General features: G+C 48.2%; 1 protein-coding gene across 1 annotated transcript; it reads left to right on the top strand.

Moving 5' to 3' along the window:
- Positions 1–4215: 4215 nt before the first annotated feature.
- ACY3 (aminoacylase 3) lies at positions 4216–16024 on the top strand. The gene is made up of 10 exons (XM_044438460.1): positions 4216–4234; positions 4710–4833; positions 4901–4942; positions 8425–8603; positions 11329–11578; positions 12563–12758; positions 12841–12937; positions 14241–14348; positions 15151–15260; positions 15733–16024. Exons 1-10 carry the CDS (start codon positions 4216–4218, stop codon positions 15925–15927), a joined length of 1320 nt encoding a protein of 439 aa, XP_044294395.1. The 3' UTR covers positions 15928–16024.
- Positions 16025–16490: the final 466 nt, after the last annotated feature.

Raw genomic sequence — 16490 nt, 5'->3', positions numbered from 1 at the left:
TGCTTCATCCACAAGCAGGCTCCTGTCAGGTTTGTTGTGAGAACCACTTAGGGCTGTGTGTGTGTGTGTGCATGTGTGTGCTTTAACTAGACCCTCACGCTCCTCCAAGAGGTAACGGCTACAACAAAGTAATTTGAGGGAAGGACATGCCAGGTGCAAAATGGCAATTTTGGGCACAGAGCCAGTTACCCACCCCATAAGCAATACTCTGGGATGACCTGCAGGCAGAAGCACTCCCAGAGCTTTCTGGCCTCTGCCCTATAAGTACAAAGGCCAAGGGGAAACTGGCCTCTCACCTTCTTCTGCTGTGCAGCATTGCGGATTGGGTCCAAAAGGGGAGAGTGAACGGGGACAGTGACAAGGAGGGGGATCCATCCAGGGAGGGAGTCTCCCTGAAACCCACCTATCTCATAAGCTCTGCCAAGCAGTCTCTCCTCTGCATCCCACTGTTGGGAGCTGTGCCTTAGGAGTAGACAAGAGAACAGGGGAGAAAATGAGGGGGCAGAAAGACTGTGCATGTGGGGGGTGCATTCTTTGATATGATGCCCCCATTATGCATGTCCTCTCCATGGTGGCCCAGATGGTTCCACGTTAGGGCCTGTCTGGGTTTTCAGCTCTTGGTGACAATTTGGTTCTCTCCATTATTCATACTGATTTTATATCATTTTCATTTTACGTTACACTGTCATTATTGCTATTACTGGGCCCTTGTTGCAACACCTATTAATCCAGAGCAGGGTGGAAGTATTTAAATCAATAGCTAACACTTTGTGCAAGGGCCCACCCCAAATCTGGGGCTGGGAGAACGCGGCGGCCTGCATCCCAGCCATTCCTGCTCTGGTGCCCCTTGCAGGCTAGTAGCACAAGAGGGCCAGCAGGCTGGTGCAGGCGCCTCCGTGCTTGCCTCTCCTCTCCTCTGTGCTCAGGCCTTCGGCTTCAGGCCATGACCTTCCCTTCCCTTCCCTTCCCTTCCCTTCCCTTCCCTTCCCTTCCCTTCCATCCATCTTCCTCCTGACACAGCAGTGACAGCTGCGCCTTGCGCCTTCTCACACCTCCTCATCTTGCTGCTCAATACCTGCCGAGGAGTTATTAGAGCTGCCACGGCTGGTGACAGAAGGAGATAAATGGGCAGCAGAGAAAGATGCCCCCACGGCAACGAGTCTGGGGAGGCCGGATCTGGCACGGGAGAGAAGAGCCGGCGCTATCAGCTCAAAAGGGGGGAACAGGACCAGCAGAAGCAGGAACAAAGGGGAGGTATCCAACAGGGGCTGAAGAGAGAAATCAGCACAATGGTCTGAGGAATTATACCTATCATGGACCCCAAAGAGTCAGGCAAGGAAGATGCTTTTTCCAGGTTTCATACCATCCCCTGTGATGCATTATGCATAACTGCCTGCCCAAGGTCTGCAAAAGTGGCAGATGACTTACTGCTTTTGAATACCACCTGCCAGTTTGGGTCTGTTTAGGCAGTCATCCTATACTATATGGTATGCACATAGTATTCTCTAGCAGGAAGTCCCACTGAACTCAGGAGATCACACTGTTCACTGGGTTTTATTTAAAACATCACACCTGCTACAAGGCACTACCTGAGCTCAGGTGTACCATTCCAGGTTTTCTGATAGAGTAGGAAAGGAAGGATGAGGGCAACAAGGTTCGTGGCGTGATTCAAGTCATTGATATATTTCAGATCAAATGGCCTCTGCTCCTTAAGGTGGTCCTTTGTCCTCTTTTATAGACAGCGGTCATGCACTAGAGGACTACCCGTTTTGAAAATTACCTCTGTTTGAGGGGCTGCCCAGCCCAAGTGCAGTTTGAGGATCAGGTGGCATGTGGAGAAAGAGTTGGGCCTTGACATTGCCCATCACCTCTTAGCACCTGGACAGCAGAATGAGCAAGGCACACCTGTCACCAAGTTGTGGTCTTCCACACCATGGTGAGATGTACTTTATTTCTATTTAAAATTTAATAGTTGTTATTAAATTTGCACTGATGCATATAAACAGGTGTAGGCACATTTTAGGTACACTAATGTCCTCTTTTTTGGTGATGCATAATCTCTTTTTTTAAACTGATTTTCAAGTGATCGACCTACCACACCTGCCAATAAGAGCCCCTTTGCATTACTTTGTGTATTCCCCAAAACAGAAACATAAAGAGTTCCGTAGGAACACAAGCTTTTGATCTGAAACCTGTGGGGTGGGGTGGGGTAGAGTAGACCTTTGACTTCCCTACATGTGTCCCCGTCCCTTTTTTCTGCAGTGATTCGCAACTATTTTGGGAGTGCTTTACTCCACCATGATGTGGCAGGCCATGTGGCCGTTTCTTCTACCCCAGCAGACATTGCCACAATTCCACGCAGGGCATCCAAGTATAATCTTACTGATTTAGAGTTCTGCTTCAGTGTGATGACACCCCTCTTGCAGACTCTGACTTCTCTGCCCTCTGGGGAAGGAAGCTTCCGCCTGCAAACTTTCATGCCATCATAGAGTAGCATGATTCAGATATGCCACAGCAAGTTTTGGCTTTTAGCTTAGTGCTTGTCAGCAGATGAAATTATCATTTTTATACACCCACACTTTAGGAAACATTCTCCCTTCTTTTCTGAGATAGGTTGTCAATTAAACAAAGAATTTCTCTACACCAACTGAAAATAATGACATGTGGCTGGTAACAAATACATTGCGAGTGAGAACAAGCATTCTGAAGAATACCTGGCATTGTGTGATTGCTTGGAGAATACAGAGACGTGTACAGGTGAAATTCAAGGGGGATGGGATTATTCCTTTAGCTTATTTATGCCCCACATTTCCTCTAAGGTTCTCAGGGCACACATAGCTCTGCCTTCCGTTGTATCTGCCTAGTAACCCTGAGAGACGGCTTGGTCCACAACCAGGCAGTGATCTTGAGGGCTAACTAGGGATTTGGATTCTGGCTTCCCAGTCCTAATCCAACACTCTCTCTGTTGCAGCACACTGGCTTGCTCCTCCATGCTGCTCACTACATGGGTATCTCCTACCACATGCTATCATTTTCTGCTTCCCTCTTCCACCAAATGGGGGAAACTCCAGGGCAGTTTTACAGAGGCATTTCCTGCTGGAGGCTTGAGGCTGGAGGCTTAAATTGCATTGCTACTCCAGCTGGTGGATCATTCCTTTGCTGGTGAGATTCTTTAGTAACAGCCCAGGATAGCTGGGTGATGTTTTATCAACACAGGGGTGGGGAACACGTCTCAGTGTTGGTGGACTGCAACTCCCATGAGCCCTAGCCAACATACAGAATTACTAGGGATGATGGGAGTTGTGGTCCATCAACATCTGCAGGGCCATGCACTACTTATCCATGCCAAAATGGAAAATTGGGCAGTGGATTCAGTTTCTTTTCCACCCTGAGTAGTGGTGAAATGTCTTGGCACCAGTGGCAAAGCATCGCAGTAAAAAGAAGTGAGGCATACATGCGTAGTTCATCCATGCAAGGTGAAGCTGAATGTTGCTTATTTATTAATTGAATTTACTCAGGTCAAAATTTAATTATTAAATCACTGGCTGAAGCCAAAACAAGGGCCCAGAAAAGAGAGCTAAATGCCTGGGGGCGGGAAGGGTAATCATTTGAAATTAACACCTTAGATGCAAAATCCCAGCAGAGAAAATCCTGCAGAAAATGTGGATTACACTTCGTGGTCTCTGAGCATCACTCACACAAATGCCACACCTGCATGGAGCCCCGTTCCAGAAACCTTCAGCCGAGGCATTTTTTGTGGAGATCTCCACCACCACCCCAGCTGCATGTCCCTAGTTGCCTTCCACTCCCTCCCTCAGTTCTCTGTTGACCACCACTGTGCTAGGCTTGTTTGGGAAATTATCTGGAAAGAAATTTAATTTTGCTGAGGTTTTCATTCTGTCTACCATTTTTTTCTGTCTTTAAGGGTTTTCATTGTGCTGCTTATCTCTGTGTGAGCACCTACTGGGTGCTTGGCCCTCTGGGGGTCTTTCAGAAAGTACCTCCTCTGTGGGAATAAGTTACCCCTGGCAGAGGGTAAGGACACATTCCGTGTCCCTTTTCTCCCTGGGAGAGAAGCATAAGTTGGGCATGTGTGCACCATGCCTGGCATTTAACCAGTCAGGAGGTTTTAACCTCATGAGATGGAGCCTTCTTCTAAGTCACTAAATCTTAACAATAAAACCGATTTCTTGACAGGGAGCTACCAGCCCTAGCATGAGCAGCCAGCTCCCAGGTGAATGTAGCACATTACAAGATCTTGGAATAAAGGCACATTGTCTGTTAAATCCTCTTGTCTCCTGAGGCCACTCCAGTTTTCTCTCTCTGATCTTGGAGGGTCAGGAATAGAGTTCAGGCATCCAGATCTCAGATTCAGCAGGGCAAGAAGTGAAGAGTAATTGCTGTGGGGTAAATAGGGAATCCCCACCACCATCACCACCAGTGGCATGCACACTTCAGCTGAGGGCTGTGTTCTCCTTGCTGAAGGAGAATACAAAAATGTAAACAGAGCTGCTACCCAGAATTTGGAGATGTGATGGGAGAATTGACATGTTAAGGAGAGGCAAGGACAAAATCTCCTTTGATTATGCAGAAGGCTGCTATGGCAAATCTATCTGTCAATAGGCATGAACTCTCTTCCATGACGTTAGATTCTGCAGCGCTTTTGCTTTTCGGGATGTGACCTGTTTACGTTCTCCTCTTCATCCTAGCCACTTTAAGCTCAGTCAGAGCCCTGCTGAGACAGGGCCATACTTTGGTACAGATCCAGTGTGGACCAGAGGTCACTACCAGCTGCAACAAGGAAATAATTCACCAGGTTCCAAACAGCAAGAGGTAAAGGTTAAACGATGCGGGTTTGTGTCTGAGTGCACTGAGCTGTCAGACTCCGACCTGCCCTAAGAACACTTTGGACTACTTCAAAGCCAGCTGGAAGTTTTGACTGGTAAGTGTTCCCAGCCCCTAGACATTGTCATGCCGTTGGCTATCATAGAGATCAATACTTTGAATAGAAAAAAGGTGTTATTTGCCCTGAGCTTCAGCAAACCTGATCATCATCTACATGGAGGAATGGGTGTTTCTTGTTCCTCGCTCATGGGCACTGGCTCTTGTTGTCCCTGGAGTTCTCCAGGCTTGTGCTTCTTCCACCTGCAAATAGGCAGAATCTCCACAGCAACATGCTTGTAGCTGGGCTCTCCAGCTGTTAATACACGTGCCAGTGGCAGCCAAAGAATTCGCTGGTTGGCTCAGATCAATAGTTCCGAGGCCCCTGTCCTGTCCTGTAGCTCTTGTTGCTCCCATCATCACAATGATGGGGGAATGTAGAGTTCGCTCTTCTATGCAGTTCTTCAAACATAGCAGCCTTGTCCACTCTAGACTGGGTTCCTAGCACTCTTGTGCCCCCTTGGCTTCTGGACCCATGATTCCAGTGCACAAACCTTCCTTGACTTTCTGCTTCCTCCCTGCCAACAGTGCACAGCCCCTCTGCTGGATATAGCTGCCTCCACCCCCCTTTGGCTTCTCCATCTGCCAGTCCTGTAACCCCTGCTTTTCAGGCAATGGCTGTTTTGCCCTACTTCTTTCAGGCCCGGGGTGAGGAACCTGTGACCCTCCAGATGTTTTGGCCTGCAACTTCCAACATAGCCAATATGATGGGAGGTTCAGGCCAAGGCATCTGGAGGGTCCAAGTGGTCCATCTCTGCTTTAGTCATACTGCCACATGGTCAGCCTCCTTAGTACTGACCTTCTCCCCCACCCAGAGCAAATTACGCCTGGTAGAACTCCATTTCTGATTAGTCCCTTTTTGCACTGCTTCTCTGTCTCCTCTGCCTTTTCCCTCAAGCCTCACTCATTACTCATCTTTCTTCAGGTCGCTTTTTCTTAGGTCAGTGACAGCTCCCCAGCCATTCTTTATGCTCGCTGCCTCTGAGCAGTCCATGTCCCTTAATTCCTCCACCTGATGGGGCCACTTCCCTGCCAAGTGGACAACTTAACTTTCCCTCACAAAAACTAGACTGCAAACAACGTAATTCCACGCACATGCAACTATTCTTAGCCATTGCATCCATGCGGCCAATCAGTTGTGCAGACTTGACCATCATACCGTAAATGATGACACAGGTGTTGAAGTAAATTAATTTTCTGCTATTGCAAAGGAAAGGACTAGAAACAGCGAGTTCAAGTTTTAAGAAAAGAGACTCTGACTAATCATCAGGAAGGCATTATTGGTGGCATGAACTGGACCCTCCTTTGTTAGAGGCTGAGTGGTCGCCTACCCAGCGGTGGATTTTCTGCATCGGCCGTGTGTTGGCCAAATGACACTGAGGGTGTGTCCAGCTCTACAATTCTATGAGCAAATATAGATAATCCACTTGTTTGCGGTATCATAATGCACTTTCAGCATTATTGCTGCGGGGCATAGAGATCCGCTCACTAGGCTACGCTAATATTGTTCAGTGACCACAATGTACATCAGAACTGAAGACTGCAAGTAAGATGTAATTACCCCCTCTTGCAATAACCGCTTTTGCTACTGGTCTTGTTGCATCATGAGTGTGAGGCTATAAAGGCCTCTTACGGACATTAGAAGCACCCAAGTCCTCTTATCGGAGGCAAGAGATCCCCCAAATCTAACACACATTTTGGCTAGATTTTCTTATGCTTTTTGTACTGCTTTCCCTGACAAACACTTCCAAGCACATAAGCACACCTGTAGACTTTAAGGCCCTGTCCACACGAGTTCCCCATCCCGCCGGACAGCTTCATTCCCAGACCTAATGGGAAAAGCTGGTATATCTGAGCAGTAGGTGATCAGAGACGGGATATTTTTCCTGCTGTGCAGTATGAAGGAGATCCTCTGCCCTGTGAAGCAGGGAAGTCCCCTAATCTTGCTGATCAAAGATGAGAGCTTTTGCCTGCAAGGAGGCAGGACAGGGAAGAAAACCACCGAGTGGTTCAGTTCAGGATACTTCTCAGGCTTGTATTTCTTTATTGTGAGCCGACAGGCTGCTCAGGCTGGTTCTAAGCAGGCACGCAGAAATCTTATCCCACATATTTCAGAATTCTTACAATAAGTTAATCATCACTTTTGGCTGCACCCAGATTACCTTTGGCTCCAAGCCTACAGAAGGAATGTAGTTCTGGGACCCTTTCCCAGGTTGGAATTTGGACTTTGGACTGAAAAAAGCTTCCTCTGTTCTGCTTTAAAAGAAAAGAAAAGAAAAGAAAAGCAGAGCAACTGACCAAGTGGTAATTTCCAATGCCCTACAAGATCCCCACCGGCGATCCATTTTTGCATTCTGCAATGCTTCCTGTGGGCCATCCATGTGTCCACTACTCTCCCATGCCCAAAAAGCCGAAATGCTTCTCTCCTCCTCCGATATTTCTGCTTTGATTCTTCTGTCTCATCCTGTTGGCTAAGGAACTGGCGTCACACCGATCTCTCATCTTTGTTACTGATGGAGCTCTGTTCCTGAGAGCCCAGGTGCCTCCTGCAGGGCCACGCTCAAGCCAGTATCTTTCAAATCAACAATCTGCTGGTATCCGGAAAAACCAGAAACGTTATTCTTTCTTTCTTTTCTCCAGGCCAAAGTACAAGTTACATGCAGTTGCAGGCCTCTTTTTCCAAACGCTGCTTTTGTTGTAACCCGCGGTGTTACAGATGAGACCAGAGACCGGATGGTAAAATAAAGAGGAGGTTTATTCCTGCATTCATAGAGGAATGCGCCCCGAATGGAGTTGGAATGAGGTTTTTATAGCATCACAGTGAGTTTTCGGTAAATGGGAAACAATACAATCAGTTTTTGACAGAAATCAGAACAATGGTGACAATGGGGAGTTACAGAATCACATAGCAGCAGTTAAGCAAGCGATATACAAAAGCAGATTTGGTTAGCAGTAAGTTTTATCTTTTAATTTACACCTTCTAAGCAATCTTTGTAGGTAAGCTCTTTCCACTTTCTGAGGGGAATTCTCTGAGGCAGTTACTAGACATTTGAATGGGCTAGAGCTTAGGAGAGCTAAGCCTATCATGCATACCCTGAGACAGCTGATTATTCTAGTGTTTGGCCGTGTCCTGCCTATCTGGAGCCTAGAGGAGTCATGCCTATCCTGAATGCCCTGAGAAAGCTGATAGATATTTCTATTATGTCAGGATCCTGGGGAGTCAGGCATAACACTTTTTGTAACTGAAAGACAGTTTGGAAATTGCAGTTCAGAGCAGAAGAGATTCAGAGAGGGGGGCCTGCTTAACTCCTACCCCTTTTCACTTTTGTGCATTCACATTCACATTCACACACACACTCACATCAAGCTGCCTTTCACCTTGCAGGGAAAAAGCTCCTTCCGCTCATGGATGCTGAAAAAACTTGGAAGCAAGAAGGGAACGCACTGAGCAGCTCCTCCTCCTTAATGCTCTTTTATTCTTAGCTGCAGCCTCTGCAGCTCTGGCACACTAGCCTTTTGCATCCTGTCCTCATCAAGTGGTACTCCTGGACCCAGGGAAGGTGCTTTCCTAGGGTGCTTCCAGTCAGCCGGCTGCCATCGCTACCAATCAGAAGGCACTGCGCATCTGTCCCATCTTTTCCTGCTTCACGGATTGTCTCCTGGTAAGAAGGAAGGTTGAGAAGGTGTGGAAAAAGAAAGGAGAGTTACAAGTAGAAGAGGGTACAGTCTGGGCCTCCATGTAAATTTCTGTGTTTAAGGCAAACTGATTGCTTGATAAAAGCTTCATCCGGAAGCACCCATACTTCCTTTTAATCTCTAGGATAAGTTTTGCTCTCTCTGGCTTTAAAGCTGTGCTTTGCATGATGTTTGTGCAAGATACAGGGCAGTTTCTACCTCTCCAATGTTAATCTTGTCCAAATACTGTCTTAACAGTAACTTTTAAAATTTAGTTCTCCTCTGTGGGTGGCCTTAGGATTAAAGCTTTTGCTAAGACGAGTGGGTGTACTGGAGAAAGTTCAAGAAAATAGCGGAATGGTTTAGACTTACAGATAGAAAGATGTCCTGGTTTTTCAGTAGGAAAGCCCTGGCATTTTAAGTAACTGCAAAACATTTTGACGGTGTTTTTATGGCTTATCTTGGTTGGTAGTGGGAGAAAAGCATCTCCATAGTCATTTTAGGCGGTGACATTGCAGCTCTGCTTCTGTGCAACAGTCACCCTAGAGGAGTCACAGTCCTATCCTGGGTAGATTCTGCCTAGACATGCCTAGCAGAGGTGTAGCTGTCATGAGACAAGACTCAGGCAGCACTTTCTCCAGGCAGCACTTTCTCCAGGCACTGCACCATCTGGTTCAGACACAGGTCACACGATTCGCGTCCCAGCCCCTCGTGCTGATGCTATTTTCCCCTCAGTATTTCAGTGTTTCCCAAACTGCTTCTGTGACAACTTTTCCAGTGCTTGTGATTCCCATGCACTGCAAATAGGTTTTCCAATCTAGCCGTATTGAACTTGTAACGGTAGGCGAGGCTTTAACATTGTTTTGCAACATTTTCCCTACATTGTTCCTCTCTCGTATCTTTTCCCTTCTTGTTTCCTTCTTTGTTCTTTTCTCACACTGATTTTCTTGGGACAAGTTAGTAGGAAAACAATGACAACAAAAATAGCACTATTATTTCCCCATCTTCTACCCCTCATATTTCTCCCCTCCATCATTTAGACGTTTTGAGGGGAAAATTTTGGCTGCACACCTATGCAGGTGCATAGCTGTGAATAACCATGCAATTTATTTTTCAACCTCCATTCTTCTGCAGCATCGAAGTTGTACATGCAGTTTTCAGGCTGAGAGAGAGAGAGAGAGAGAGAGAGAGAGAGAGAGAGAGAGAGAGAGAGCGCGCGCGAGCGCAAACTTGAAAGGGAAGCATTTCTGTAATTGCAATAGTGTAGTAAGATTTGTGGCATGTGTGAATGCTACAGAGCATGATAAAGATATGTGCCCTGTCAAACTGCTCCCACAATTACAGTGCTATGAACTTGGTGTGGGACTTGATTGTATTATAAGCACAATGGCTACTGCACTATATTCATTAGCAAGTGCTTCCAGAGCAGCAACCGCATTTTGGAAAAATATTGGTACAACCTCACATATGAAAGGGCTCAGGCACAGAGCCTACCAGGAACAGACAGTTGGCCGTGTCACAAGAAAACTGATCCATGCTTTCTCTGTTCGCTTCAGTGCTAGAGACTACACATGACATTTTTGCCCTTAGGGAAGAAAATCCACTATAAATACAGCAATAATCCAATGCATCAATGCCATATTTTGAAAGGGCTGTTAGTGGCATCGAGACTTCAGAAGTGCTGGTAATGCAAGCATGGACAGCAAACAGCTAACTGGCTAACTTTGGATCAGATTCTCCAAAGTGTAGCCTTATATAATTCCAGATATTCCTTCTGGGTCTCTCTGATGCTTGTAACATGAACTAGTCGAGTATATAATCTCACAGGGAAGAGTTAAAGAATCATTCAGACAAACTATCACAATTGCCAGGTGCGGTTCCAAGGAACGCTGATGCGGCAATGCTCTCCCATTTGGTTCTGGAAAATGGATGCCAAACTCTTCCTCTGTCTCTCTCCTTAGTTAGGAGATGTGTTGCTTATCAAACTACTAAGCGGTACTGCATTCCAAAGGTTGGAAATTTCCAACTAGTGTTATACCTGGTCATTAAAAGCCATAAACATTATTTTGCGAATGTGATTAAGCTGGCAATTTATCAGTTGGCCATTGTCTATGTTCAGATATCCAAATGCATGGCATTCAAGTCTAAATTGCAAAAAGCAATATGCTTTAAGATCATGTTTTTGCTCTTTTATTCCTGTATGTGTATCTAAAGGGATTTAAACCTGTAGCAGGTATACCAACACATAAGACCAGTTCCTGGCTTATAACCACAGTCATTCCATGATTCTATGGGAGGGATGTGATGGAAGGCAGAGCCACCCATGAGTGCCAAAAATGGTTTCTATGCTTAGCTAAGGGCGGAGAAAATTCCAAGATGAGAACAGACCGAAGGGAGCTGGGGTAGTGGCAGGCACCGTGTATAGGCTATGATAGTCTGCTAAAACTCTGGTGTCCTTCCAGATGTTTTGGACTACAACTCTCATCACCCTGACCATTGGTTATGCTTGCTTGAGGTCAATGGGGACTGGAATCCGAGAAAATTTGGCTGGCCACATGTTCCCTGCCTCTGCATTAAGGACTTTGCCAAAGCAAATATTGAGGAGGGATCCAGAGATAAGGAAAGTGCTTTGGCCAGAGAAGTGGCAGATGGGACATTCTTCCCTCCAGGGTTCCCAGAAGAGTTGCAGGCACTGCTTCTTTCTCCTGACAGAGGCCGATAGCAGCCCACTCGCGATGACCCAGCACCTTCCCTCCCTGACACGCGTGGCAGTGTGTGGGGGCACTCATGGGAACGAGATGTCGGGCGTTTTCCTGGTCAGGCACTGGATGAGGGACCCCTCCGAGTTGCAGCGGAGCACCTTCCACGCCGTTCCCTTCCTGGGCAACCCACGTGCAACTGAGCAGTGCAGACGCTACATCGACCGGGATCTCAATCGCACATTCACTGCTGATTTTCTCAAGTGAGTGTTGCTCTGCGTGTGTCGAGGGCCAGCTCCCCCCCCCCGCCCCTTTCACAGCCACAGACTGCTCTTTGGCAAAGCCTCTTTATGTTCAGTGTACTTCCAGCAAAGCCCTCTAGTGGGCTAGCTCTTCTCTCCTGATGCCACCTCCTGAGGTCCAGGATCATTGCAGGCTGCTTTGCCATTCCCCCTCCCGGGACTTGCAAACTGGCCATTCTTGAGAGGAGCTCTCCCCTCGCCATCACCGTGTCCAGGGCCCTCATTTCCTGAGCCTCCTTCTCCTCCCCATCAGTGTCACCCTGGCCCTGAAACACGTGTGAAGAGCAACTGCCTCCTTCATTCCCAACAGCGTGCCACTCAGCAGAGGTTTTGCAGAGAAGCAGGAGCTTCACTTCCGCTCCAGCTACTGGGGAGCAGGCTGCCTGTCCCAGCTTGCACTGCCCTGCGCTGGCTTTGAGGCTACAGCTGGGCTAACCGTGCTGGGTAAGGCGGTGGAGCAGGGCTGTAATTGGTCGGTGAGCCAAACGGGCCCCTCTGGGGGCACATCTATGCCTGCTGACACCATCCCTTTGCACTTCTCTGAGCTTTGCACCTCTCTCTGCACAGAGAAAGAGACTTGCCAACTGGGCTTTGTGAGGTCTGTGCTTTCCCCCCGGGAAAGCGTGTCCCACACAAAAGGACTTGGCGAATCCTCCCAGTACTGGCCTCTCACTGCCCATGTTTCTGCTGCCATCTTCAAGTGAAGCCCTGAGATAACAGTGGGGATTCCTCTACTCTAGTGGGGCTTCCTCTGGGGTGAGGCTTGGAGCCAAGCCCTGCCCATGGCGGAGCCCAAGGAGGGGCCTGATAGAGAACCTCCGTGGAGATTCCACACTGCTGCTCTAGGGCCTGCATGGCACAAGGTGACCCCAGTCCCTCCTCTGCCAGAATCTGGCCCCGGGGGCAGCCTCGAAAACTCCTTTGCTTTGAGCGCCTGTTTCTCAGCTCCAAGGTTCCAGATACGGACTTGTACGAGGTACAGCGTGCCCAGGAGATCAACCAGACCTTTGGGCCCAAGAGTTCTTCTCAAGCCTATGACCTCATGCTTGACCTGCACAACACCACAGCCAACATGGGCTCCTGCCTCATTGTGGACTCTGGAAACAACCTCTTGGCCATGCATATGTGTAACTACATTCAGGTGAGGCCATGCTTTGGGGGACCCAAAGGAACTAAGGCTAAAATTCCCACTTAAGGGCAATCTTTTCTTCTTCACTCCACAGAAACATTCTGGAATAAGACACTGTCCCATCCTTCTCTATCAGCAGCAGCCAGAGGAAGAGACTTATTCCGTATTTTCAGTGGCCAAAGTTGGGCTAGGTAGGGAATGAAGTCAGAAAACTGCTTGATACTCTGACTGAAGATCTGCAGTGGGTCTTTGCAGGGTTGGCCCAACCTAGCAGAGCAAGCCCCCAGCCTGTTGCTAGAAGCGGATGTTGCTATTCCTAAGCGTACCAGTGAAGCAGTGTGCAATGTGACTGGAAGAGGAGCACCCAGAGTCCTTGCAGGCCTGGATCAGAACATGCATACGGCCGAGAATGAAGCCTCAGTTGCCGCATGCCTGCCCTTGGCCTGTGCGAAGTGTCAGCTAATTTGTCTGAAGTGGTTTTTTGCTGCTGGGTGTTGCTGCTTGCCTGGGATCGTGTGGAGGGGTGGGGTTTGGAGTGTATTTTGCCTGCTTTTTGGTGTGGTTGTGCGACGTTTGCCTGGTTTTGTTTTGTGCATGGTGTTTGTGTATGCAGTGTGTGAGTGTTGCTTGTTGCGGAGGTGGTTTGGTGGGGCTGCGCAGTGTGGTGTGGGTTAATCTTGCCCATGCATGTTCATGTTTCTTGTCTGCGTGTGCATGGTTTTTCTGAGCATCTGCAATTTGTCTTCTCTGAAATGGGTATTTTCTTGTGCTTTATGGGAAGGTCAAATATATAATCCAGCATTTGAGACTCTTTTCCTCATTCTTTCCTTGACCAAGTTCTTTGCAAAGAAAGCTTGGCTTTCTTTCTGGGAAATGAGTGCTAAAGCAGAAAACTGTAAGTTCAAGACAGTGGTTTTGAATTTTAGAGTTTAGATGCTACTTCTGCCTTGGACTTAGGTTCCAGGGCAAGTCACTTTTCTGTTATACTCACCCATTTTCCTTTTGGGAAATGGGTGTTTTGTGCTGGGCCATGCCCACCATTGCAGCCATTCTGAGAATGGCCAATCCCCATTGGAGACATTTTTTTGAAGCCGCTAATGACATACTCTTAAAATTTTAGAGGCCCGAGAAGGTTGCAGACCCCTGCAATAAGGTTTGTGGCAGGGATTTGAATTCAGGTCTTCCCACTCCACGTCTGGCACTTGTAACTATGCTGCATCACATTCATTATCATATGGGAGGCATTGATAAGGACCAGGCGATGCTCAGTCCAAAGATCTGGGGAAAGCCACAGCATGGGATGCTGTGCTGTGCCAGAAGAATCTTCCAGGCAATGGTGCAAAATACGCATGAGCAAGACTTTCTTGTGCTTGCTACGATTTACGCAAAAGCTTCTCAGGAAACAAATGGTTTAGGCAGCAAAGATGAAGTTTGTGCAAGTTGATTCCAACAGTGCTATAATCAACACAACTGTCTTCATGTGGTTTCCTGCAGCATTGGAGCTGGGCCCACAGCCCCAGGGGGTAGCACGGGCTGACCTGCTTGCTCAGATGCGGTCCATCGTGGCCTGTGCTTTGGACTTCATTGAAGAGTTTAACCAAGGTGACCTACCTCAGCATACCTTGTTCTGAGCTCCTTCTTGGGACTGGGAATTGGGCTAATGAATGTGGCCTAGAGACACTAGCTAGCAACAAGATTATGGCATGGCTTTTATTGTTTTACGGGTGAATGTTGCTTTACTGGTGAATGTTACTGGTGAACATTTTACTGGAGATGTATATCTCCAAATTGTTGACGTCTCCATACATCAGGTCTGCAGGACCTTTTTTCAGTCCAAGGGCCAAATTCCATTTCAGAGAAACTTCTAAGGGTCAAAATCCCCAAAAGACCAGCATACCTTACAGTGAGCTTTAGGAAAGGCAAAAGCTTGGAAACCACCATACAGTCAGTAGTTCAAGGAAAGGGCTGGAGTTAGGAGATGAGGGCATGGCCCTCAGAGGACCCCTAGGTGGCTGGAATGGGTCCCTGGAAAGCCATCTTTGGCCCTTGGACCTGAGATTCTGCACATCTGACATAGATAGAAGAGAGCCAGGCAGATTGACCAACCAACACATCGCGTCACTTGCGGATCTGGCGACGTGCTCCCGTCCATCCTTCGTGCCTTTGCCCAGCATGCAGTTTGCATTGCTCTGCCACGATGCAGCGAACTCTGGCTTTGGCGTGGCCTTTAGGATGAATCCCCCAGGACTGCTCAGATGTACCACAAGCTCTTAGCCCCAGAGTGGTGGCTGATCACATGGATGGGGGTGCGCTTCTTTCTGCCCTGGTGTGAAGCGTAGGAACAAACTAGGAAGCTGGTGCTTTCTCTGGACCGACCGACTGTCCATCCATCTCCATGTCTCAGGTATGTTGTTTCCAGCCCTCGAGACTGAAGCATACAAGGTGGTTGGCTTTGTGGACTTCCCCCGCTATCCTAATGGCGAGATTTCTGCTGCGATCCATCCAAATCTGCAGGTGAGTATGGAGCGAAAGCAGGGAGGAAGGGAAGATGCTGTGTGCGCACGCAGGGAGTGGTATCCTTGGAGCTGCTACCCAAAATATGGGAGGCTGGCACCCCAAGAACCTTAGTAAGCATGAAAAAATAGGCTTTGGGTAGATGCACCTTGCACCGTAGCAGTGCAATGGAGAGGAAAGTTGCCCTTGCAGCCATCGAAGCTATGCCAGCTCTCATCCTTCTGCAACCTTGGATCCCAATATGTCGGACTACAACTCCCAGTATCCCTGGCCATTGCCATGCTGGCTGGGGATGAAAGGACTGGCAGGTCCACGATAACTAGGGACCCAGGGCTGGGGAGGCTGCCTGTACTCACCCAGGTGGCTCTCACCTCTTCACTCTCGCCAGAGGAAGCTACACAGAAAGAACTGGCTTAGGCAGGGCGTCTGTCTGCTCTGGCTTTGGGCTATAACCAAACCCTCCCTCCTTCAGGATAAAGATTTCCAGCCTCTAAAGTCTGGGGACCCCATTTTCCAAACAGTCAGTGGGGAAGATATTCTATATGAGGGTGACAAGACCACCTACCCAGTCTTCATCAACGAGGCAGCCTACTATGAGAAGAGGGTGGCCTTCATCGAGACAGAGAAGTGCACAGTCTCCCATCCTGCACTGCAGAAGAGTTTTTAGACGAGCCCTGTCTGAGCAGGGCAAACTGGAGCGAGCGCCCGTCACAAGAAGGCAATTGGGCCAAGTGTTCTAGGAAACCACTGTGGTGTGGCTTATCCCCTGGACACTTGTGAATAAATAAAGACTATCAAACAGTCCACAGCTGATTACAGTTTTATCCTGTGTTGGTGCAAGATGATGCCCCAGTCTCTAAAGCAGCAGCAGTCCATGTTACTTCCACCCAAAGAATTTGTACTGCACCTCAGCATGTTTCAAGGCTTGCCTTTTGATATCTGTGGGGTGAAACTGCTGTTTGAATGAGCCAGCATGTTTTTGGTAGCATGAACTTTGGGTGTGCGGGCCTAGATGCACGTTCTGAAATCCAAGCATGGATTGCATGAGCGGTTTTTGCTCAGTTTGAGTCCCCTGCCACACCCTCTCCTGGCCTCCCTCACAGTGTTCTTGGGATGCTGATTCGTGTCTGCTCGCGCGCGCTCTCTCTCTCTCTCTCTCTCTCTCTCTCTCTCTCTCTCTCTCTCTCACACACACACACACACACACACACACACACACACACACACACA

Source organism: Varanus komodoensis, unplaced genomic scaffold (assembly GCF_004798865.1).
Source record: "Varanus komodoensis strain SLA01 unplaced genomic scaffold, ASM479886v1 scaffold32, whole genome shotgun sequence".
Taxonomy (NCBI): domain Eukaryota; kingdom Metazoa; phylum Chordata; class Lepidosauria; order Squamata; family Varanidae; genus Varanus; species Varanus komodoensis.
Note: the sequence above shows the minus strand (reverse complement) of the source record. Positions and strands in the feature narration are given on the sequence as shown.

Bases quoted from the DNA above. Each gene is read 5' to 3' on its own strand.
- ACY3 (XM_044438460.1), top strand. The intron at 4,834-4,900 runs GTAAAGGTTAAA...ACCTGCCCTAAG, and splicing joins CAGGTTCCAAACAGCAAGAG to AACACTTTGGACTACTTCAA. The intron at 4,943-8,424 runs GTAAGTGTTCCC...TTTTATTCTTAG, and splicing joins CCAGCTGGAAGTTTTGACTG to CTGCAGCCTCTGCAGCTCTG.